We start from the raw sequence: 27,222 nt of genomic DNA, 5'->3' as shown, positions 1-27,222 counted from the left end.
CACTATGGAAAACAGTATGGCAGTTCCTCAAAAAATTAAAAATAGAATTATCACACGATCCACTATTCCCACTTCTGGGTATATCTTCAAAAGAATTGAAAACAAGATCTCAAAGAGATATTTGCACGTCTATGTTCACAACCACACTATTCACAATAGTGAAGCAACTCAAAAGTTCTACAGTTGAAAGGACAGGGGAAATGTGGTATATGCAATGAGATGTTATTCAACTTTAAAAAAGGAGAAAATTCTGACTCATGCCACAATGTGACTGAAACTTGAGGACTTTATATACTAAATAAAATATGTCAGTCATGAAAAGACAAATAGTATATGATTCCATTTGCATGAAATATCTAAAGTAGCTAAATTCACAGAAACAGAAGGTAGAATGGTTGTTGACAGGAATTGGGGGCAGAAGAAAAGGGGAGTTATTGTTTGTATAGCAAGTTTCAATTTTGCAAGATGAAAAAATTCTGGATATTGGTTGCATAACAATGTGAATATACTTAACATTACTGAACTGTACACTTGCATTGCTGATGAAAATCAGTATGCCTCTGAGGGGGAATGGCAGAGTTTCATCTCAAGTTCTGCTGCTTTTAAAGACCTAAAGTATGCATCAGTGTGGTCACAACAGAAACTTGCCACATCCTAGAGGGTGATTGGACTATTTCAAACTCGACTAACTAGTAGCACCAATTTCAGCTAACGTTTAAGATAGTAAATCTTATGCTATTCCTATTTGATCTACATAAAAATATTTTCAAATAATTAAGATAAACAGTCCATTGTTTAATAGCATCTCCTTGATTGGTAATTGATCACTGCATTCAAAATGGCTGAAATTATAGCACATCACCTTTAGCTATTAAATTTTCTTCTCTTTATGATCATTTAAGTAGTTAATAGATCATATTATTTAAGTAACTTGCTTCATTAATTTACCCTTATGCCTGCAGAAGATACAACAATGTTCATATGTGAAAAAAATATCCATTAAATTTTAAAAAGTGCCATCATTCATTCTGAGAAAAACTGGACAGGACAAAGGTGAACAATGAAGAGAGAACTGAGGTGAATAAGAGTAACTGAAGGGCACTGGGTTATTTTCACTGAGTCCCTATAGAAACTCGCCTCACCTCTTCATGCATCCACCCTGGAGTTTAAGGCTCAGTATAGAGTGGCATTCTCTTTCATATTGTTTTTTCATCAGATTCACTGAGAAACAGACACTGAAACATGTCTCTCTTACCAAGACCTCCAACACACTTGCCACTTTCTGGTCATTGGGTTAATATAGTGAAACAATGCGAAGTTCTGGATAACATTCACTCATCCAAATCCTCTTGGACTCTATTATGATAGAAGGTAGGAGAGTTAACATAGCCCTGGAGCAAGACTATAAATATGTACTGTTGTACTTCCCACAGGAATGGTAACTACCCCTGGTACTCCTTTTTGATAGTAATTGGGAGAAAAATATATTTTCCAGATCAGTAGCTGCATACCATGTTCCTGAGGCCATGTTATCCTGCTGTAGCCAAGATCCCACATCTGATATGGCAGCTGCAACTGGTGCTACCAGTTGGGTGAATTTGAAGTAGTCCATTATCATCCTCTAGGATGTGACAAGTTTCTGTTGTGGCCACACTGACACATACTTTAGGCCTTTAAAAGCGGCAGAAACTTGAGAAGAAACTCTGCCATTCTCCCTCAGATGCAACACTGATTGTCATATACTATCATATTCAAATCAAGTAGTTTAGAGTCCCCTAAGCCACTACAATAGTTCTTAACTCCACAAGCTAAATAACCAATGTGGTGCTCCTGCCAACTACCAAGTACGTCTATCGGTACTATTCAGGGAACAGGGAAATGATCAATTGGAGGATTGGCTTTCCTAGGAAACAGATTCTGAGATATGTGTTGAGGGAGTCTGTTGAAGATAACTGTCAGCAATAACAATACTGAAGGATTATGGGAAGCAGAATTTGTTTGGTACAGGGAGAGCTTGAAATTATGGTGCAATTGCAGTAGACGTCTCAGTTGATTCCACATGTAACTCTGATGCTGGGACAGCCCTTCAGAGTTGTCTCATATTGAGGCAAGGGGGCTAGGCTTTTGTAAGCCTTCATTGACTACAGGGTCATGTACTCATTGAGTTGTACTCATTCAGTAAAACCACAGGGGAGGCAGCTCCTATAGGCAAGAGGCAGCTCCTTTCAGCTGAAGGTAATTCTTGGGGAGGAACGAAGGTATAAGCCATCAAGCAGGCAACACCTCTGGCAACTGAGGAAATAAATACCTCAGTCCTCAAAGGGGAATATTGGTGGTTCACTGTAACATCCACTACTAAGGTTTCCAGATTTAGCAAATAAAAAATAATAAATAAAAATATTGCATGGGATGTACCTATACTAAAAAGTTGTTTATTATTTACCTGAAATTCAAATTTATCTGGGCATCTTATGTTTTATCTGACATGTGTTAAAGGGAAAGTAGAAGAAATAATTTTAAGGGTATTAATGTATTTCCCATTTTATAATCTTATACTTAGATAGTACTCATCTCACATTGATGTGGGAGGCCAAAAACAGAAATTGCTTAACCTCAAGAATTTTTGCTCTACTCAGAATCCTGAAGTTGTCTAATTACAGAGATTCAAAACCCTTCACCGTTTTTATTGCAGGAAACAGAAGTAGGTTTAGAAAGAACACTCTGGCAGTATTAAGGAGGCTGTATAATGGGAAAGACTCAGTCCACAGTACATAGGAGAGAGAGGGAAGTAGAGCAGTGGCAGTGGGAATGGAAGGGACAGGAGATGAGTAGAGACACCACTGAGATAGATTGAAAGAATGTACTGACCACATGATTTACAAAAATAGGAGGTTAATAGAAGAATCTAGTAAGATAGTTTTCTTTCTATTTTAATAGAAGGAAAAGACATAAAATTGTACAAGATATACGTAAACAGATTTAGAGAGAGAAAATTATACATTTGATATATCATTTAGCAGAATGTATAATACATATATGAAGAAATTAACTAATATACCAACCTGTTGTTATTGAGCAGGGGATCATTTCCCATTAAATATATTGCACCTGAGACTTTACAGATATTTTTAAATATCTGGCATTTCTACAACCTGTACTCAGGATGTTACATTACACCAGTAATTTTATTAAATAAATATATACACATAACTCCTGAGAAACACTCATTTTCAAATGTAAAATTTTAAGAGTTTATTTTTTTAAACGCGTTTATCTGTAATAGCAATTCCCAACTCCATTGTATTTAAAATATTTATTGTGTATTAACTGCCTTAATAAAGAAGCTCTTTGGAGTTTTGTTCTTTTCCTTTAAATTGCAAAAAAGGAGGATACTACAATTTGAATGTGTTCCCAAAAGGCTTGTGTTGGAAATTTAATCCCTGGTGCAACAATTTGTGAGGTGGGGCCTAATGGGAAGTATTTAGGTCATGAGAGCTCCACTGTCAGGAATGGATGGATTAATGTGGATTATCAAAAGGCTTGAGACTGTGAGTTCAATCTCACTCCCCGCTCTCATCCTTCCATTCTCCACCATGGAAATGATACAGCACAAAGGTCCTCACCAGATATGGACCTCCCAATCTTGGACTTCCCAGTCTCTGGAACTGTTAGATATCGATTTCTTTTCTTTATAAATTATCCAGTCTGTGGTATTCTGTTATAGTAACGCCAAACAGAAGATGAATTACCATCGTCATTATCTCAATAATGCTACCTTTCTCTTTGGTGCTCTCCCACTTAAAATCATGTGATATTCTGCTGCCAGCTGATTCTTGCTGAACTACAATACCCATCACTTCACTCTTTCACTATTTCCTGACTCTGGCTAATGGATCCAGAACAACTAATAGATCTATTAAATTTTTGCATGCATCACAACAGAACCCTCGATAGCATCTTCAAATGCTAGATTGTTTATTTGGTATGGCTGTGTGTAACACAAATATTAGAACATCAATATAAACCAGATTTTTTCCTGTTTTCCTTCAAAATTGTAAAATTCAATGTTAATTTGCATTCTATAGTTAATTTTAATCACCAATGACTTAATCACTGTTATTAGCTTATTGGATTCAATTACCCATAATTGAAATCAGTAAATAGAACAAAATCTGGCTAATCCAGTTGTGCTCTACCAATCAGAAATCTCTTTTAGTAAGCATTGCACACCATTGTCTGTATTTCTTAACTATGCCAAGCAAAGTATATGTAATATATGTAGGTATAACAATTAAAATGATCTTAGTAAATGCTATTTTTTATTAAGTATTTTCCAATAAAAAGGATCATTCACCATCTTTAAAATCAAGATGATTTTTTCTTGGAATTGAGTATATTTCTAGGCTACCATCTTGCTTTGTTAGTTTTCTTGGTGTGTGTTTAGTAAATATAGGGATAGCTTGTCATAGCATGACATAAATAGGAAGGTAAATATGTTGTTTTAAAAAATTTAATGGCATTTCGGACTCAAAGATAAATTATTTTTATGTTATCCATTACCAGTCTAGATTTTTCAAGGTTTTGCTCCCTTAAATTTATGTAATGAATGTGGATAGCGTAGGAAATCAATAGGCCCACCCAGTAAGCATAACCTTCTTAGATTTGAGTATGTTTGTGCAACAAGCAAAATGTCAGGCAAGAGTCGGTATAGTTGTTGAGAGTTGTTTCTAAATATTATAGTAATTCTCCTGTTATGTCAGTGTTGTGACTAAAGATAAGATCCAAGAGCAATTAATTTAATTGTACTATAAATGGTTACAATACAAGGCTTAAAATGAAAAAACCCTTACCTCTCAACTCAGTGGTTTATTGGGAGCTCTCTCTGATGACTTGTACTTGAGATCACCTTGCTTTTAGTTTTCAATCAAAAGATGACAAATACTATACCTTGTATCTCATTAGTAACAATTTCTCATTAGTAACAATTAGCTAATCCTGTATGTACACTAAATGTTGGTATAACAATAATTGACAATATTTACACAACTCTTTGGCCAGGTACTATTCTAAGTAATTTTCCCTTAATTCTCATAGAAAAACTATGAAATATATTCCATTATTATCCTTGCTTTAATAGTTCAGGACCCTGAGGTTCAGAAAAAGTAACTAACTGGCTGAAGTTCCTATGACAAATAAGGGGCAGCACTGGTATTTGAATCCACTGCAGTCTGGTTTCAGAACCCATACAGTTAACCACCGGGCCATACTACCTCCCTGTTGAATTAGGCATCCTTCTTCCCATTAAAGAGAACATACAAAAATGGTGACTATATCTCTGACAACATACGCTGAGTTAGATGCCCCTCCCCCTCCTGTCCTACATTCACCTCTCACACAGCACTTGATATGCTGATCTGTCATCATGTCTCAATTGATTGTAATTACATGAAGCAAGGATTATTGAAAGATTGACACACAGTACAGTGTTTGGAATACAGTAGGGGTTCGATAAATGTCTGTTGGATGAACTGATGCTTCTCATTCATTTCAGGTCTGCCTATTGACATTCCAAACTGTACCAAAACAATCAGATGTACCCCTCCCCAGTAAGCTACCATTACTCTGATACCAACTTTTGCAATTCTTCACAATGTGACAACCTACATTTATCTGTGAAATACTTTTGGAAAGCACACCAATAGCTATCCCAAGAAAAATGGTCTTACCTTCTAAATCTTCTTTCTCAAAGTGTGTTTTGAGAATAGAACGAGTTCCACCTCTATCCACAACTGCTTCTTCATCATTTCTCTGTTAAATGAGGATAAGGAAGATTAAATGATAACACACATATTATCTCAATTTCAAAAAACAAACCTTGATATAATCTAATATTTCAAGGTTTAATTCAGTCATTTAAATCTAGTTGTTCATGAGTAGTCTATTTAATTATTAAGTGTTGGCTTAAAAAGAAGAGTAAAATAAATTTGACCACATATTTGAAGAAATATCATCTGGTTTTTTATAACATTGGAGGCAGTCAAACATTCCAGTTGGCACCATTTGTTAGTGAGATGAAAAACAAAAAAAAAATAGTTATTCTATCAATTTAGTAAAATGCATTTTTATCCTTGATAAAGAATTCTTGTTAACAAGATGACATTTTGAACTATGCAAGGAAAATATGAAAATCATTAGTATTAACACCACTAATGCTATGGCAGGGTAAAATAATTCCACTGTCATTAAAAATGGGATTGGGGGATCTAATCTCTTGAAAGCAATTAGTAGCAATTATTAGATAAAAGGCAACTCTAATTACTTTGCTTCAGTATAATGCATTTTACTGAAACTAAACAGTAAATTATGATCATGTGCATTAAACCTTCTAGTGTCTCTCTATATTTTTGCCAATTTAGAATGAGTGGATAGAGACTATGTCTTCTGCGTACTAAACACATGCTCAAAGTAATACAGCCACTAATTTGGTACTCAAAAAATAATGGGCAGGGGGGCTGAGTATAATCCATTTTGACAATGCGGGAATAGGCAAAATACAAAATTCTGAAAGAAATAAAATGTAAACTATTATATTTCCAACTTTTATCTAGTTGTGCACACCTCTATAAAAATTACCTTAAAAGTGAACACTGAGCACAAAAGACGAAATAAAAAGATAGACTAAAGGTGAGTGAAGCTTCCAAGATCTATTCCTGTCTATTCCAGTATATGACTAGTAGAAAAAAGGTTTTTGTTTCCTCTTTGAAAGCCAGAGTATGTTGAAAAGAAATTTTTTAAAAAATTAAATTTAAAATGTAAAAACATTTTTTTCTTCTATCCATCAACTACATTGGAGCATCAGACATTGGGGACCTGCCTTTCTTCCATTAAGGAAGAAATCTTTTGACAGAGTGCCATAATATGTAGTAGTGAATACAAGAGTCATGGGAATCCAGAAAAGAAAGAAATTACTGTTAATTTAAGAGCATGGAAAGAACAGAGAGAGGGGGAGGAAAAAAATTTCAATGTCTCAATCTTGGAGAATTCTTATAAATAGCACACATGAAGAATTACAGTAAGGAGAAGAGAAATGAAAGAAGAATGAATAATGTCAAACAACATATAGACATTTTAAAAAATGATGCAAAATTATTTTCCAATGTTGTTGAACTTGGACTACATGATCATTGGTAACCTTGTGAGGGGAACATATAAGGAAAATGCTAAAGTCAAAATCTAATCAAGCAAAACTAATGAGGTGATCTATCATGAAGAAATGAGGAAAGAGGATATAGTTCTTGCCTTGCAAAGCGCTGCTGATTCTCATTAGCTTACCCCCCACCGCATATCTTTGCTTTTAGACCTTTGACTAGACTTAAGTTCCAGTAGGCCTTGAAAGGTGAGGTACAAAATGTGACCCACAAGGAGTTGAGCTACATTCCAAATAACTGCAAGATGTTTCCAATTTATACAGACAGAAATACAGGAAACATATGTGGGAATGGATATTAAGGGTGTTGAGGTAACAATGGAAGGAATATAACATTGGCTCAGGCTGACTTTATTGATATGGGCCCGCTAAGCAGAGATTCTACATTTAATGTCGTCACTCAAGGGGTTAGAAAGGGCTCTAACAGTTTGGTTAGTCGGCTAAAAAAAGAACCAAAAAAATGGGCTATACTAAATGAATTTGAAATTCCAGAACTGCTTTGTCACACTGTAGAGGAAAGTATATAAAGCCTTAGGAAAACTGAAATGTTAGAGTAGATTTATAATTTAAGGCCTGCTCGCCCATACCGGGAGGGTCCAGAAGACGCATCTTTCACCATGACTATGGGAAACGAATTTGTGATAGGAACCCTAGCATCCTTGAAGAGCTCTATGGTCTCTTTCCTCTGTGGGTCAGGTATTACAAGGGAACTGCTGTCATCAAACTGGAATCCTAAAATGGAATCGGATAATTAGATCCCAGGCAGGACAGGGGCCAAAAGACTGCACATAATCACTAAAGATGGGTGTAGTTACCATATAAACAGTAGTAAAAACAGTAATCAGAATAGTCTGATTCAGAGACCTATGGTATTGGTTAGTTGATCAAGGTGTCACTAGAAGTGAAATAGATGGGAAGTCTACTAAATTCTTATATGATCTGTAGAAGAAAAAAGGTCAGGTTCTAGGTCAGTAAACAAGTCTAACTTGAATCATAAGAAGAGTCATGGTCTTTCTTTCAATGTCCGTACTTGAGCCAATTTACAGACCCAGAACCTCTTGAATGAAGGAGAGGCCAGATCCACTAGAGAAAGGATCTTGCTACATTGCCAAAAATTTGTAGTCTTTCTTACAGCCTTCCCCAAAGAGACCTACCATCTTTTATCAGGATGAGTGTGCACTGGGGAAAAGGAAATAATCGGACTTTGGGGAAAACAACTGGACACTGTCTCTGAACTGACACTATTCCGAACAGACTGAAAATGTCACTCAGGCTCACCAGCCAGAGTAGGGACTTATGGATGTCAGGTAGTCAATGAAGTTCCGGCTGAAATCTGTCTCACTGTGGATCCAGTGGGTTTCTGAACACATCTTGTGGCTATTTCCTCAGTTCAAGAATGAATAATTGAAAGAAAAATAGATTATAATTGGGGAGTCTTCAAAATCAGAGTATTCGTTTTCTTTTCAAGTCAGTTAGAACTTTGCCTATCTGAAGGCTAAAGGAAAGGTGTCAATATAGAAGAGACTAAGATGCTAGGAAAGAAGTAAATAAAAATTCCCCCTAGCCCAAGTGCTAAAAAAGAATATGACTCTGATCTAAGGACTAAGCTACTAGCATTAAAGATAGGGACTCCTTTTTTCTGAGGTTTTGGGGGAAGATTGGAAGGGTTGTTATATATTCAGAGATATTCTGAACAAAAAAAGAAAATTGTAGGTGAGGAACCTTCTACTAGGTGGCCTTGTTTTGGGGGGCAAACTGAGAGGTGATATCATCTTCCAATGGTAACAGAGCAAGTAAATGAAGAAGTTGAGACATTGAGAAGAATAAAAATTCTAAATCCTTTTCAAGAATGATATTTCAGTAGACATTATCAGGGCCTTTTTATGGATAATCAGAACAGATAACTATTCCCACCAGTTTTAATTTCAGATGACCAAGGCAAAGGATTCTAAGAGAAAAATATCACAATATTTTCTGCTTCCTTTGGATAACACATTAAAAACAATTAAAACCCCCATAAGAGCAGAGTATAGCAAGTTCCACCATTCTTAGACATTAACAATCTGTTTCCACTTAGCTTCTCTGATTAGTTTACTGCTGTCTTAGAAGGGAGTTCAGGGAGTTAGATACTGAACTGGTAAATGAGGTGTGAGGTATATGGTTAAGTGTTTTCCTAACTACTTATGAGGATGGCATAAATAGCAGTGTTAAAACACAAGAAGTTATAGTCAGGTGTCTGAAGTATGGATAAGTACAACTAACACACATTATGTTTTATACCAAATAAAGTTTAAAAATGCTCATGTCTGTGAAAAAGCCTGAATATATATATATGTGTGTGTATATATACACACACACGCACACACACACATATATATAAATAAAACACACACACACACACACACACATATATATATATATATATATATATATATGCTTCTTAATTCTTTAACATAACCTTGATAAAGATTTTTGCCTCCATGTTTTACAAATCAGTACTTTCAGGTAAAGGATTATAGATACATTTCAACAAAGGAGGTCAGCTCTCCTGTGCATCACACATAGCAAAATACATAGTGGAAAGATATGTTTTTTAGCCTGTGGTCTTGTATCTTTCTGACAACATATGCTGAGACAGATCAAGGCTAAGTGTTTGCAATCAGAGTTAAAGAAATGTATGAATGGAAAAAAATTTTTAAAAATGAAAATAAAACAGGATTCACAGCCATTGCTTTGCTCTTCAGTAGTTTTTAAAATGACTTGGTTAGAGCAATAAAAGCAACAGAAAAAAACTAAAAATGGGGTATATATAATTTTCCCAAACCAGAGAAATACAAGTTGAGGCCTATTAAGACTCTGTTATTGATATATTTACAAAGCAAATTTATTATTTTTGCAAGACATAGTCAAATATATGTCACATTAGAATGAATCTCTGCCCTCTGAGGTGCTGTTAGGCAGAATGCCAAAAGCTAAGTCATGTATCCATGTTCAAAGGTCAAAACAAGCACTATTCCACTGTGTCTTACAATTGCAGTCTCTTAAAAACAACTGCAAAATGGAAAGCTTTGTGTAAAAGGCCAGAAGATGTTTTCCCCTAAGCAGTGAAACGTTTCATTTTTATTTCAAGGACCTGAATCAATTTTTAATTTATACAAATAATTTTTCTCTTTATTTATATAAGGCACCTATGCTATCCTCAACCAAAACACAATTCCATTAAATAGTTGGAAAGATACTGAGAGTGAAATTTTACAGCAGAAGCAGTAGAATCTAAATAAGAAATAGTTGATTATTTAATTCCTATACAAGTTGCAAGTAAAAATGACTGAATTGTAACGTTTATTTGAAAGAAAAATACGAGAAGCTAGAATATGAAAGTAATTCAATGTAAGTGTCTCATTTTGAAGCTTCATATACAGTACGCCTTTTAAATACTCACTGGATGCTTCACAGAAAAATCCAATGTATACTCTTTTAGGCAAACAAAAATCCCAAGATACAAATTAATACTAATACATGTACTAAAAGTCCTCTACTTTTGTTACAGTTTGAAAGATCATTTCAATATTATTCAAAACTTTTTAATAGAGCATTTCCCTTCCTCCTTGTTACCAAGAGCAAGTAAACATGGGGTATGATGAAGGGAATGCAGAGGGACATACAGCACCAGGTGCCAGCCTTTTGGTTACCCCAAACACATAGTAAGATAAATTTTTATTTCATTTTGTACTGAGTTCTACTCTCTAGATTTATTGAACATCAAACACATTAATGCATCCTAATTTCCACATGTATTTGCTCATTTAGGAGCAAATTTTAGCACTGTGTAAGGAAGAAAACACATAAACATATTGCATTGCCCCTTAATACAATCTACCCTTGTATACCATCAGGATAAACTTTTTTTTTTTTTTTTTGAATCTTGCTCTGTCACTCAGGCTGGAGTACAGTGGCATGATCTCAGCTCACTGCAACCTCTGCCTCCTGGGTTCCTGGGTTCAACCAATTCTCCTGCCTCAGCCTCCTGAGTAACTGGGCTTAGAGGCACGCACCACCATGCCCGGCTAATTTTTCCATTTTTAGTAGAAACGGGGTTTCGCCACATTGGCCAACCTGGTCTTGAACTCCTGACCTCAGGTGATCCGCCTATCTTGGCTTCCCAAAGTGCTAAGATTACAGGCGTGAGCCACCACGCCCGGCCCCATTGGATAAACATTTATAAGATAATCAATTCCAGTAAGTAATATAGGACAGTGTTTTAAAATTTTTTTGGGCATGACCCATATTGAGAAATACATTTTATATCTCAACATAGTCACATACTTATATATGTGTAAACAAAACAAAAATTTCACAAACCAATACTTACTATTAACAATGCACCCCAATATTTTCTACTCTATGGTATTCTACTTCATTTGAAAATACTCATCACTAACTGTTAAATTTATTTCAAGACTTAATAGGTTTTCACTTGCAAGTTGAAAAGCACTGGTAAAGACTATTGCCCTGAGACAGAGTAACAGTAACTAATCCGACAGAAATCACACCTTAAGTCCATTTACATAGGCTTCTAATCAAATGAACAAACTATAATTCATTACTTTTCAAGTTAACATTTTCCCATTTTAGAAGTGTCAGTTGTGCTAAGTTTAGGAACGGAAGAATTTTTTTATTGTTACATTTTACTAAGCAAATACTAGAGAGCAATAGCAAAAAAAGGTTTCTAGCTCAACTTTCACATCTGAACCTGTGCATTTCCTCATGGAAGAGCAGCTAATATGGGCCACCGCATTTCACTGTTACAATGTTCACATAAAAATATCAACTATTTCTTCTGGAATTGTTTGTGAATATCACTAATCTCTTTACGAATATGTTAAAAAAATACATTATTCTGATTTACTGTAACTCTTGCCCACGGTCTGAAGAAAATATGTTTTTCCCAGTTTTACAAAATAAAACTAACAATAACGCCATGAGCTATAAAATTCAAATATTTTATATCCATTTTGTAAGCCTTTTAGTAATTCTTTTTGCATTCTAGAATGAATAGAGGACAAAGCAGTTTATTTTCAAATCTGAATTCTTTCTTCAACTACTTCTAACCGTGTCATTCTACCCTGTTCCTTTCCTCTCCCTATAAACCTCCATTTTCATTGATTTTTTATTTAGCCTTCCACTATTACCACTTGATAATCTAAGCAATTATATTTATATGTTAATATATTCTCCTTTCTTTAAAAAAAGATAGCATGCTAGAAACACTTTCTTGTGTCTTGCTTTTCTTACTTAACAATATATCCTGGAAATTATTTTACAGTATGTAGAGATCCTTCTTATTCATTTTATAGCTGTATAATACTCCATGGTATGGATGCACCATAATTCAGTCAACCAGTCTCCTATTGACAGGCATTTGAATAGCCACCCCTCTTTTACTATTATAATTATTGGCAATGGATAACCTTGTACATATATCACTTTATATTTTTGCCAGTTTATTTTTTGAGATAGATTCCTAGAAGTGGGATTGCCATGTCAAAGATTAGATGAATCTGCCATTCTGCCAGATGGTCCAAATTCCCTTTCATAAGGTTGTATCTCCCTGCTTTATTTATCATATCATTTTTAAAAAGCAACCACCATTTCTGCCTTTTTATTAGCTATTAGGACAGTATGATGTACTATATATTCTCCATTAACCCTTATAAATCTGCTTAGCACTCTTTTCCCCATGCTCTCTCTTTATAAACTACATCACCAGATTCTTTGCCTTCCACCTTCTGGTTAAGTTCAGCCATGAAGAGACCATGCCAGAGGGTTGGACCGTGGGAGAAGAGAGGCATAGCCCCTGTTAGGCCATAGTATGGCAGTGTCTGCATTCCTCTCTCATAGACTAAAGCTCTTATCCTATGACTCCTTTATAGCTATAGCTCTTGCCAATTTTTATTAACTGCTCCCACACCTCATTCCTTTAGGCCTAGGGGTAGTACTAGATTCCTGTTGTTGCAGGTCTCCAAGATTTCATGAACCCTAGTTGATTTCCCTTTATCCTGCCCACATCTTTATACGTATTTTTTATTTCTTATATGCCCACACCTTTATAAATAGTCCGTTCATTAAACTTTCTTTATCACCCCTTTTGAGTGACCATGTGTTTCTTGCTATGACTCTGACCTATACACATGTGTCATGTTTATTTTAATGGCTAAATCTCCATGGCTTCAAATTGTGTGGAAATGGACACGTAATTAAGATGGCAACCTACGTACATGACTTTGAGTAAGAAACATCTTTCAAAAAAATATTGCCGAATAAAGGGTAGAGTAGAAAATAGTAGGGAAGAAACTCTGGATCATAAAAAATTGCTCAACAGAATGATTAATTCAAAAAAGTTTAATTTCTGCCCAAAATAAAAAAGAGGGTATAAGAATAAACTTCTGGATGCGTGAAAAGAAGTGAAAAAGAATAACTAATAAATTATAAGTATGGAACACTTTCAAAGAAGTTTTCTCATAACTCAAGGAATGTATGGTCTCTCTCAATCTATGGGTTAGTATCTTCATTAATATAAATAAAACATTTTCTAATATTAATTTAAGGAGCAGTAAAAATATATGGACACATATATTTTATAAACATGACCTAAGAGCTAGTTTTTTAAGTGTTTTTCATTTTCAAAGGTTTCAAACTTTTCAATTCTCATTAACGTTAAAATACTTCATAGAAAACAAAGGTTGATTTTACTCATTTCACTATGTTAAAACACGAATTTTCCAAACTTGTAACATCTCATGCACCATATTACTTTCACACTCAGATTTAATGTTTCACTACTGTTTCATTAAATAATGGATGCAAGATTTTAACTTATTAGTTTTCTTATTCATCTTATTACTTTTATGTTAAATTACAAAATTAAGAAAATTGAAAATTAACATTTAGATTTAATGCTAAAATTCAACATATGCATCCATTATTTACCCTAGAGTCATTCCATTTGTTCATTACCATGGAAGTTAAAGTGCAATACAAATATAAAAGACTCAACTGCTTCAGGTCTAATTGTATCATACTGCTTTAAATAGGGCAATATATAAACGAGTATCAGCTCCAGAGACTGCTGTGTTACAAGAATTTAAATACTAACTGAACTGAAATCTAAGCATAAGTCAAGCCTAACTTTTAATTTCACCACATATATTATAGTGCCATAAAATTTACTGGAATATTACTTTGAAATTAGGTTTTTAAACTCATATTTATTCTATGACATACATACCATCTCATGATAATACAAATTAAATCTGTTTCATCTACTGCATTAAGTAAGTCATATAAAATATATTTCTTCTAAGTTAGTCCAATAAATCACTCTCTCTTTCCTTACATATTTTTATTAAAGAAGCATTTAAGTCCCTTTCTAAAGTATCTAATTGGGGTGTTGGCATACCAACCAACCAAATTAGGTTTCATTTATTTACGCAAAGCAAATGTGTTGTTTCATCTTTATACATACAAGAAAAAATAGAACTGAGAATAAGAATTGGAGGGTAAAATCCTCTAATGTAGGAATAGTGTTTCATTTACTTGGAAAACTCCACCAATCCAAAATGGAAAGACCAGTTGAGGGACCACACAGTTAGGTCAGGGAGGCTCTGGTCTGTTGAAATGAAATAGCCCAGGGTCAGGTTCAGGATTCAAAGTTTCAGAGGTGAAAGTCCTCCAATGCTGGAGCTCCTTTTGGTTCAGGATTAAGTTCATCACAACATATAGTGTTATACTTCTGACGGTTGCTGTGACCTAAGGAATGCTATCTCTCCTAGTGGGCCTAACATCTACTAGTTAAAGGATAAAAGGTATCTGAGAAGTTAAGAAAAGTTTTAATTAGTCAAAAGTATTTTAAAGGGTAGCGAAACCTGCATTTTTGCCTGCTGGTTTGCTTGTTTTTAATTCTAGATTTGATTCCTGACTTGTTCTTGAGGGTCCTTCTGGAACCTCCACTCTGCCTATGAATCCAATTTTGTACCCAGAACCTGATATTAACTGCCACTAGATTTCCTTATTGGAACATGGACAGGATATTCCTGTCCATGCCATGTTTACTCTCTTCATGTTAATTTGCTCATAAATGCCTTATCACAAGGCTCCATCTGTCTTGCAGGCCTTCATTTATTTGTCCTGCTGTGTCCTTCCCTAAGCATCTGCCACATACTCCTTGAGTTTGATGCCCAAGTCCTCGTTCTTTCTAGCGTATCCTATCTCTCTGCTGCCGATTCTCCCATTCTGGAAGGCATCAGAAAGCCAGTGCTACATAGAGACTAACAGTTTGTATGTGTGTGCAACCACATAACATCTAGATGCAAGTCTTGTTTTAATAAATTTCTAGCTATGTGACTTTGTGTATTTTATGTAATCTCTCTGTCTTGAGTGACTTATTAACACATGTAAAATGTACGAATTTGCCGGGCATGTAGTAGGTTTTCAATAAATGTTTGTTATTATTGTTTTTAATATTATTTATATATTGCAGGATTTCCTTCTTTTATATGGCTCAGGAACGTGGCTGCGTGTGTGCATGTGGTGTGTGTGTGGGATGTGTGTGTATAGATACATACCTATGTATGTTATATATATACCACATTCTCTTTATCCACTTATCCATTGATATATTCTTATGTACTATTGGGGCCACAAAAACCATTAGGACACAGTTCCATCCTCAGAGAGATTATAGACTTGATATAAGTGCAGTAATACAATGGTATTATGAAGGAAATACAATAAGTGACACTCAATCATAAAGATTGTTAGTTTTTTCAGATAATCTCAGTAAAGGCTCCATTGAAAGAGACACTTGAGCTGATTTTTAAAAGATAAATGAATCTTTGCTGGGCTGACAAGGGGGAAAAGTGATAGTTTAGTCATAAGTATCAAAACAAGAGCTGAGTTATTTGAAAAAGGGAGAAAGACATGAGCAGGACCCAGAGCAAGACAGATTTGCTGCTAAACTGCCAAGCTAGTGATTTGGTTCTCCTTAAAATCTCAATGCCTGGAAAGAAAACTTCTCTCAAACCCTGGGACAGGATTGAAAATCCTGATGTAAAAAAGTAGAACTTTGAGAAATTATATGTATATATGTATTTGTATATAATTCTTTAAATTGCAAATTCCATGGATGGACAAAACAGTTAACTGGAAAGATGATATAAGAATAAGGGAACCAGGAAAAAGATCTAAAGAAATTACACGGAACATAGCACAGAATTACAAAAATATAAAAAATTCAAAAGAAATAACTAAAGAGATGGAGGTTAACATGAGAAACTGAAATTGCAAAAGGTAAGAATGGATAGTGAAGGAGTACTATTTTAAAATAATATGTAAGAACTTTCCAGAATTGATAGAGGACATGAATCCTCAGATTCAGGAATCATAACAAGAAAAGTGAAAGAAAATTCATGCCCACACACATTATTTGAAACAGTAGAATGAGACATTTTTAAAGCATCCAGGAAAAAAGTCACCTACAAAGAAATGACAAAATAACAAAACAGAAGAAACAAGACAATAAAATAATATCTGTATTTTTTTGTTACTCTAGGAAAAATTTTTGTTACTCTAGAAGTATATGCCTAGCTAAGCTATCATTCAGGAAAGACATTTAATCTGCACAGCAAAGGAAACAATCAGCAAAATGAAAAGGCAACCTATAGGATGGGAAAAAATATTTGCAAACCATATATCTGGTAAGGAGTAAGGGGTTAGTATCCAAAAAATATAAGAAACTAATACAACTCAATAGCAAAATTTTTTTAAAGAACTTAATTTTAAAATGAGCATAGGACCTGAGTAAACATTTTTCCAAAGATGACATAAAAGTGATCAACAGATATACATTACGCTAAGCAAAATAAGCCAGACACAGAAAAACAAGTACTATATGATCTCACCTATATGTAGAATCTTAAATAAAAGTCAAAATCATATAAGCAGAGGGTAGAAGGTTGGTTGCCAGGGACTGAGGAGCATGCAGAAATGGGGAGATATTGGTCAAAAGGTACAAACTTTCAGTTATAAGATGAATAAGTTTTGGGGACCTAATGTGGAGCATGATGACTATAGTTAATAATATTGTATTGTTTACTTGAAATTTGTTAAGACAGTAGGTCTTAAGTGTTCACACCACACACAACACACACACGTAACTATGTATGCTGATGGATGTATTGATTAACTTGATTGTGGTAATCATTATACAATGTATATCAAATCATCACTGTACACCTTGAATATATAGTTTTTATTTGTCAATTATACTTCAATAAAGCTGGGGAAAGACACTTAATAAAACAGAAACTGAGAAAATTTCCAACCAAGACACCCTTGTTAAAGAAATTTCTAAGTATACGCTTCAAGAAGAAATAAAATGATCCCACAAGGGATATCTAAGGTGGAAGATGAAACGCTGAGCCAATAAATTGATGGACCTAAGTAAAATAAAATGAGTTTAAAATCAAATTTGTGATTGTTATATCCTTTTTATTTGTAAAATACTTGAAATTTTAAATTAAGTTGTTTTCTAGATGAAAGTAAGGGTCATATTTTGGTTTGTATTCAAGTACCTATCTTTGCTTCAACCTAAGATCATATCATTTATAATGCTCCCAAATATCAGTATCCTTCTCCATTCCTGACAAAGTTTACATACTATGGACTGGTAGGAGACATAAATGTCAATTGTAAGAAGGGGATGAGGATAGATGCATATATTTTTAAATGCAATTAGCAAGTTCTACCTTCTCCATCATTAATAAAACGTTGCTCTTTGTAAGTTTGTAATAATCTACAATATCAGAATACTACACAGTGTTCAGCCTTCTTATCATTAATTAGGACAGTTCTGAGTTGGCCTACATAAGCCAAAAGTGTCTGTTAGTTTAATGATTTACAGGTAAATTAGATTTGAACAGTCAATAATTTCAAAATGAAGATGGAAAGAAGTTTCCTGATACAAGTAAAACCAACACATCAAAGCAGAGTGGAAATAATAAAATAATATTTGAAATGCTTATAGATTCAATAAATTGGGAAACTTCAAGATTTTTTTACATAAGGAGGGAGATAAATAAAACATGAGGAGATGAACTTCAATGATAAGTGAAAACAAGCAGTGGAAAAAATACTGTATTTCAGGTATAAGTTATGAAAACTGTAGTGTTTACATAATTAATTTAAAAAGCAAAGTAACAGCTCTAATCAGGATTGTTCTTTAACCTCAATGATTATTTATTAGTGATATGTTTTATCATATAACTTAAAAAGTAGTAGAACTATTAGTATACATGTAATTTTCTAAAATAATGACACTACATTTCATTGCAATTTTAAGCAAAATAACTTTCTTAATTATACAAATACTAAAAATATCTCAAAATTCAAAAGATATAGAAGAGGAAATAAAAATAACGTGGAAAAAATGAAATCAGATTTGAAATGGGACATGAGGGAATAGAAAATGGGTGAGTAAAAATATACGTAGGATTCTTGATTAATAACTTCTTAAACTTCCTACATTATTTATTCTCTTCACAAGACCAAAAATTATTTATTCTTTATGTTAAGTTTGTATGTAATTGAGATGATGGAATTTTTTCTATTTAGAAGAACTTCATTTATTGGAAATATATGTAATTAACGTGATCTCCTCTACTTAGCATATGATAGAAACAGCTAAAACTAATTTGCAGTTAGCATTGTAGCTACAAATAGTTCCCATGTATTGAATTCATACTGTCAATTGGCACTAAGCTTAGATTTATAAGAGGCAGTAGAGTGGTAGTAAGAAAAGCTCTGAAACCAGACCGCCGAGGTTCACATCCAGTTCTGACACTTACTTATTTAGCCACGTGATTTTAAGCAAGTTCTTTGTGCCTCAATTTCCTTATGTGCAAAATTGGGATTATGTTACTTACTTGGATATTATGGTTATGAAGAGTAAATGAGTTACACGTTGCTAATACGGTTATAATGCTACCTGGGAGTTCTATATTAGTGTTAGTGAAATAAACATACTTTATCTTATTTAATCCTCCCAAGAGCTCTAGAATCTAAATATTTTGATCACCACTTCAAAGACGAAGAATCAGGAGCTTAATTTAAAAAGGTTAAATGACTTGTATTACAGCATAACGTGCCCAATTAAGATGAAACAATGTCAGGATTTGAATCAAAATTCTTTATTTAATGTCAACTTTTATTTTAGATATAGAGGGTACATGGGCAGTTTTGTTACATGGGAATACTGCAAGATGCTGAGATTTGATGTAGGAATCCTGTTACCCAGGTAGGGAGCACAGTACTCTCTAAGTAGCTTTTTTAACCCAGCTCCCCACCCTCTAGTAGTCCACAGTGTCTATTATTCCCATATTTATGTCCATATTACTCAATGTTTAGCTTTTGCTTATAAGTGAGCTGACTTTAAAATTCATCTTCTTTCTGTTGTGCACATACTGCCTCATTTTCTCAAAAGCTTAGCGATTTTTTTCTCGTTTACATACCACATAAATAACATTAGCAATAATAAAATTCTAAATAGACAAAATAACATTCCAGATCTCTTTCTGAAATCTTATAATCTTTCATATCTTTCCCCAATTGATGTCTATAAGAATATATATGCACATACAGTTATATATTTTGATTCTTTTAATCTTCAATTGTGGCTTATACTATTAATACTCACAGTATCATGCTGTCTTCTTTCTCTTCCTGGACTGTAGGAAGAGAAATAGTGATGACCCAAGAGGTATAACCAAAAGTGATGTCATATGTAACATCTGGGCCAAAGTACAGGAAAGAAGGTTTGACTTCTCCATGTTCCTCTCTTCCCAGGTATAGTGGGCAAGGGGATTAGGTGGCCCAAATTGTGCAGCTATAAAATCTATGTAACCCTGGATTTCTGAGTGACTGTGTGGAACAGAAGTCCATAATCGTGGTCCTGACTCATCCTAAAAATGTAGTATGAGCAAGAAATTACTTTTATTGCATTAAGCAACAGATAATTTACAGTTGTTATGCGATACAACTTAGTAGATCCTAACTAATAAGAAAACAAACACTGTCATATTCATACTTCTCAAAAATCATACTTTCTAATTGCTGCATACTATTTCTTCAGGTTAATATAATATAGTTTGTTTAATTCTTCCTCTCGTATTGGCAACTTAGATTTGTATGTAATTTCTCACTAATATAAATAATTTTACAATATCCATATTTGTAGAGATTAAATACTGGAAAATTTAACAAAAGCATGTAGAAGATAAATAAATTACTAACTTTGATGTCTATTGCATCAAGACGTGAACACAATTGGGTACTTACTTAAAAGTACACCATCAAAATTCAATCAAATGGTATAGCATACTTTTAAAATGACATTTTGAAAACTTTTTAAAGGGGCTGGGTGCGGTGGCTCAAGCCCGTAATCCCAGCACTTTGGGAGGCTGAGGGTGGGGTGGATCACAAGGTCAGGAGTTCGAGATCACCCTGGCCAACATGGAGAAACCCCGTCTCTACTAAAGATACAAAAAATTAGCTGGGCGTGGTGGCACAGGCCTGTAATCCCAGCTACTTGAGAGGCTGAGGCAGGAGAATCTCTTTACCTGGGAGGCAGAGGTTGCAGTGAGCCGAGATTGCACCATTGCACTCCAGCCTAGGTGACAGGGCAAGACTCCGTCTCAAAAAAAAAAAAAAAAAAAATTTAAGGAATGAGTTAAGACAACAGACAGTAAAGAAAATAGTATTTGGCACAGAAATAGCTAAATGAGAGCAAGTATTCTAAAGGGATGAAGATATTGGAATTGTGAGAAAAACAAATGTAAAATCTCTAAAAGACAGGGTCAATATCATGGGAAGAGAAGGAATGAAAACTTTCAATGCTCCCAAGGGATATTTGTGAGTATGTGAGAAAAGAGAGGGTGGTGTTGGCTTAAATTAACAGATAGAACTATTAGAAAAATGGACTTCGAAAATGGCTGCTGGAGAACCCTTGAAAATCACCTAATCTATGATCCTTATTTTAAAGATGAGAAAACTCAACTTCCCAAAGGTTAAGCCAAAAATCTCAGCTAGTCACACAACACAGCTTCTATTTCTTCTCCCCTTCAGATTCCTCCGTCTTCTGTAGTTTGTAAAAGAGATTAATCTCAGTTTGGAAAACACATACCAAATGAAATAATGAATTAATGTGATATGAATATAAGCTTTTTTCCTTTAGGCAAATAAACAGTTCTCTGAAGCCCATAATGACAGCAAAGAAGAATTAGAGGAAAGATCTGGAAGAAATTTAGGGGGAAAACTGCATACCGATTAAGCGAAATTCCTTGTAGCAAAAATTGTTTTCAATGAATCTGATGTATAATTTATTTTTTTGTATGAATCAGTTCTTTGCTTTAAAATGATATTTTTCATATCTAATGAACACTAAAAAGAACAAGTTCAGGAGACATGGAAATTTTGTCAGTTATATTATTTTGGTGTCTAGGTTCAAGTTTTTACCTGCATCTGATAAATGCCAACTTGCCTGCTTTTGACAGGCTAAATTCCTTAACATTGAGCAGGTAGTAGTTGCATTTGTAATTAAAAATGTGAAATATTGAAAAATAAATCCTGTTCCTTATGAACTTGCTATTTCCAATGAATAAAAGCTCTTTTAATAGATAAAACATAAAAAATTATATGCATGAAAGTATATATAAGAATATATTTTATTTTCTTACATAGTAGTAACTTGAAAAATAATACTTTCAAATGCATTGCATATATATCTAATTTATTCCTAATCATGTGGAGAAAAGGGGGATAGGAAAAACAAAGACAGACAAATGACTTCAAATCCTACAGAAATGTTACATCCTTGTGACTCAGTCAATCACATGATTGGCAAGCAGCCAGATGCAATTAGCCACCACTGTCCTATGAAGTAAATGAGAAGAAATTTTGATGGCTTTTCTGCCTTGAAGAAGACACATTTTGGGCAAAAAGCCATAATTCATATCAGAACAATGTCTCAGAGTCTGATATTTAGTGTTTTTTCCAAAGTCCTTTACCCTAGCAGCCCAAAAAAATTAATTTTGTTTTTCATGGTTCCTAATTTTGTCACACAGCTGTTTTATAGAAAAATTCTATTGCAATTTTAAAAAGTGTTATGTTCACCCTCCCACTTGGAATCTAAATCTGTTTATGGGCTATTTACAGGCCATTTAATAGTCCCTGAGATTAAACTAGAGGTTGCACTATTTAGAAGTCGACAATACAACTCAAGAAGTCAGCAAGACGCAGTGGTTTACACCTGTAATCCCAGCACTTTGGGAGGCCGAGGTGCAGATAACTTGAGCCCAGGAATTCGAAACCAGCCTGGCCAAACCCCGGGGCCACACAGTGAAACTCACACTCTACTAAAAATACAAAAAAATTAGCTGGGTGTGGTGGCACATGCCTATAGTCTCAGCTACTCTGGAGGCTGAGGCAGGAGAATCGCTTGAACCCAGGAGGCAGAGATCGCAGTGAGCCAAGATTGCGCCACTGCACTCCAGCCTGGGCAACAGAACAAGGCTCTGTCCCAAAAATAAATAAATAAATAAATAAATAAATAAATAAATAAATAAATAAATAACTCAAGAGTTATTTAACAGTAAAGTGAGCTGTTAAAGATGGAAGTACCTTGAAGTTTCATGAAAGGGCTGCTTTTTAAGAGCTTGAGAGTTTTATGTAAGAATCTCTGCCTGCAATTTATAGATGTATGTAGTTTACAGAAGGAAAGTGAAATAACAAGTAAAGTTTGATAATTTCTTCATCGGTCACTCTTTCATCAAACGTTAAGATTATCACTACTACTACCACTACTACTACTAATAGCTATGACAATATTAGGTGCTTTTCAAATTCTATCTCACTAAACCCCATAGGATATGGTCTCCACTTTACAAATGGGAAACTGAGGCTTAGAGTGATTGAGTAACTTGCTCAAGGTTATAGAACCAGTAAGTGGAGAAGCAGAATTTGAACTTTGATCTGCCTAACTCCAAAACCCATGTTATTTGGCTAAATTTAAATCTTCAGAAAAATTGAGTCAGGCTATTTTGAAGAAGAGATAAGAGTTTTTGAAATAGTGTAAAGAATGGGAAATAAGTCAGTGTGATCAGCACACACATAAAGACACAGAAAAAAGTTTAGCTTAATTGCTTAATTGGGGAACTCCAATTGTTTGATATGATTATTAAAGCTCAGGGTGCCCACTGAAAGCATAAAAATGAAGCTGAAAAGAGAGAGTATATCTACGTAATAAATATCATGGTGAGACTCATATTTTATGCCATATGAGCAAAGATTATGAATTGTTTTATAATTTAATGCTTTGTAAATAAATTGTTTCTCTGCATAGGAGAAATACTTCATTTTATCCTCTTTTTTGATGCTAATTTTATTTTATTTATTTAAGTGACAAATATAATTGTATATATAGCGTAAAACATATCTTGCTATATGTAGATATTGTGGAATGGCTAAATCAAGCTAATTAACATACACACTGCCTTACATGTCATTTTTTTGTGGTGAAAACACTTAAATCAACTCAGCAATTTTCAAGTACACAATAGATTGTTATTAAGTATAGTCACCATGATATATCTATCCTCCTGTCCACCAGGATATTCTTCCTGTTTCTGGTAACCACCAGTCTACTCTCTGCTTAAATGAGTTCAACTTTTTAGATTCTGCATATAGGTGAGATCATGCAATACTTGTATTTCTGTGCCTTGCTTAGTTCACTTAACATAATGCCCTCCAGATTCATCTGTGTTGTTGCAAATGACAAGTTTTTTTTATTTTTATGGCTGAGTATTATTCCATTGTGTGTTTATAACATATTTGTTGATTTTATATCCTGGCTATTATGAATAATGCAATGAGCATAGAAGTATATTTTATATCTCTTTGACATACTGCTTTCATACCCTTCAGATATATACCAAGAAGTGGGATTGCTGGATCATATGGTGAGAAATTCTTTAAACAGAGGCCCATGCGTTTAGTTCGGAGATGAAGGGCCATCTGATTTTAAACTACCATTCATCACCTTAAGAAGGATATAGCAAGGCTTTTTAAATTTGAGCTCTTCATGGGCCAAAAGAAATACAAGTGCTTCATCCTCTTGACCTCTTCTTCAAGAGAGGATTAATTAGATAAGGAAAAAAAATAATAATAATAAATAAAGTAAAATGGGTCCTTAATGGAGCCAGAAAGCAATAAATTACGGAAGGTACATGTAAAACCTACTCAAGTGAGATAGGTCAGCACTTAACACAAGATGTACTTCCTTTTTGGAAATTAACTAATATTTCTTGAAAGATAAACAATTAGAATCAGATTTTTCAAAGGTAAATACTAACCCAACCCTCCATTTCTTTAGCAGCAAAAAAGGTTTCCACTTTAATGGGTGAGCAAGAAAAAGTGAATTGATCTTAGGTATGACTAGCTAAGGCCTCTAGCTAAACTAATCAATTCATACAATTTATTAACAAAAGGTCTGAGACATAGGGAGGTTAGGATTGTATAAAGATGTACTTGAGTAAACATGTATGCATTTAATGTAATAGAATTTCATTTATTTAATTAAGAAAACTCCCACTTGGAAGATCTGTTCTTTTACCCAATCTATGACACTAAAGTCTTCATTTAATAGAAAGGATAAGAGGACCCTATATAACTTAATGACATTTTTCTACAGAATCAAAAGAGATTAGATTATTTAAAAAGGCATTTGCAATAATAATAATTAAAAAAAGACCCAGAAAAGGAGGATGGTGATGCCAGCAAGATGGCAGAATAGGAGGTCTATGACTTTCCCTCCTCCCACAAATATACTCAATAAATATCTATATGTGATCAATTCCCTCTGAGAATTGTGACATTGGTAGCATATAATCAAGGGGAGAATAAAAGGCGAGTTCCTGCATGCAGGAAAAATTAAGTTTTTCTCAGCTTAAAATAGACTATTATAACTATAAAACATTTCATGTAAGTACTATGGAAGCCACAACAAAATACCTGAAGAAGTTATACAAAAACAAAAGGAAAAGTAATTAAACCTAGCAATACAAAAAAAAAAAAAAAAAAGCAAAATGCAACAAAGACAGTTAAAAAAGAAAGAGGGACAAAAGAACCTCAAGACAAACAGAAAACCTATAACCTATAGCAAAAGGACAACAGTAAATTCTACTTGGCAATAATTATTTAAATGTAAATGAACTAAACTCCCCAGTGAAAAGATACAGAGCAGTTGAATGAAAACAAACAAACAACAACAACAAAAAAAAAAAAATAAGCAAGATCCAACTGCATGCTGTCTACAAGAAACTCAATTTAGATTCAAGGACATGTATAAGTGGAAATTGAAAGGATGGAAAAAGATATTTCATGCAAATGGTAGCCAAAGGAAAGCAGGAATAGCTATACTTATTTCAGAGCAAAGTAGGCTTTAAGTCAAAAACTGTCTCTAGGGACACAGAAAGTTGTATCATAATAATAAAAAGGTCAATACACAAGAAAATATAACAATTATAAATATATATAGACCCACTGTCAGTGCAATTAATTATATATAGCATATGTTAACATGTCTGAAAGAAGAAACTGATAGCAATACAATAATAGTAGGGAACTTCAACACCCCACCTTCAAAAATAGATAGAACACCCAGAAAATAAACAACAAACTTAACACTACAGACCAAATGAACTCAATAGACATATACACAACTTTTTACCCAACAGCAGAATAATACACATTCTTCTCAAGCACAAACAGAATATTCTCCAGTATAGATTACATGTTAGGTCACAAAACAAGTCTTAAGACATTTAAGAAGACAAATTATACCAAGTATCTTCCAACCACGATGTCACAAAACCAGAAATCAGCGGCAGGAATAAAATGAGAAAATCCACAAATATGTAGAAACTAAATAACATATCCTTGAATAATCACTGAAACAAAGAAGGAATCAAAAGTTAATCTTAAAAATATCTCAAGGCAAAAGAAAATAAAGCAAAACCTATGGGATGCAGCAAAAACAGTACTAAGAGAGAAATTAATAACAATAAATGTCTACATTAAAAAAGAAGAAAGATCTCAAATGAACCTAACTTTAGACCTCAAGGACTAGAAAAGGTACAACAGACTAAACCCAATGTTAGCAGAGAGAAGGAAATAATAAAGATGAGAGAAACAATATATCAATAGAGAAAACAAAAATGACAGAAAAAATAATCGAACTAAAAGTGGTTTCTTGAAAAAATATAGAAAATTGATAAACCCCTAGCTAGACTAACTAAGAAAAAAAGAGAGAAGACTCAAATAAATACAGTCAGAAATAAAAGAGAAGACATTATAACAGACCTCAGAAATAAAAAGGATCACAAATGACTATTATAAACAATTATATGTCAACAAATTGGATTACTTATAGGAAATGGGTAAATTCTTAGAAACATAAAGCCTACTAAAACTGAATCAAAAAGAAATAAAAAGCTTGAACAGACCAATAATAAAGATAATAAAGTAGTAATCAAAAATCTCCCAACAAAGAAGACAAGATGGTTTCACATTTGAATTCTTCCAATCATTCAAAAAACTAGTATATACCCTTCTCAAATGCATCCAAAAAGTAGAAATAGAGTGAACATTTCCAAAAGCATTTTATGAGGCAATACTACCCTGACACTAAAGCCAGACAAAGACACCACAAGAACAAACAAAAAACAACTACAGGCCACTATCTTGGATGAATATACATGCAGAATCCTCAATAAAATACTAGAAAATGGAACTCAGTGACACATCAAAAAGATTATACACCATGACCAACCAAGTGGGATTTATCCTGGGGATGCAAGGATGGTTTAACCAATGCAGATAAATCAATGTGATATACCACATTAGCA

General features: G+C 33.9%; 1 protein-coding gene across 8 annotated transcripts in view; it reads right to left on the bottom strand.

Annotated features, from left to right (window-relative positions):
• Positions 1 to 27,222, bottom strand: part of SLC4A10 (solute carrier family 4 member 10) — a 360,081-nt gene that overhangs the window by 207,816 nt on the left and 125,043 nt on the right. For all 8 annotated transcript variants that reach the window (XM_031008812.3, XM_031008814.3, XM_004032704.5 and 5 more), the window contains one exon: positions 5,727 to 5,808. In XM_031008812.3, the coding sequence (XP_030864672.1) occupies positions 5,727 to 5,808 (82 nt within the window). The remainder of the gene's footprint in view (positions 1 to 5,726; positions 5,809 to 27,222) is intronic.

Source organism: Gorilla gorilla, chromosome 11 (genome assembly GCF_029281585.2).
Source record: "Gorilla gorilla gorilla isolate KB3781 chromosome 11, NHGRI_mGorGor1-v2.1_pri, whole genome shotgun sequence".
NCBI lineage: Eukaryota > Metazoa > Chordata > Mammalia > Primates > Hominidae > Gorilla > Gorilla gorilla.
Note: the sequence above shows the minus strand (reverse complement) of the source record. Positions and strands in the feature narration are given on the sequence as shown.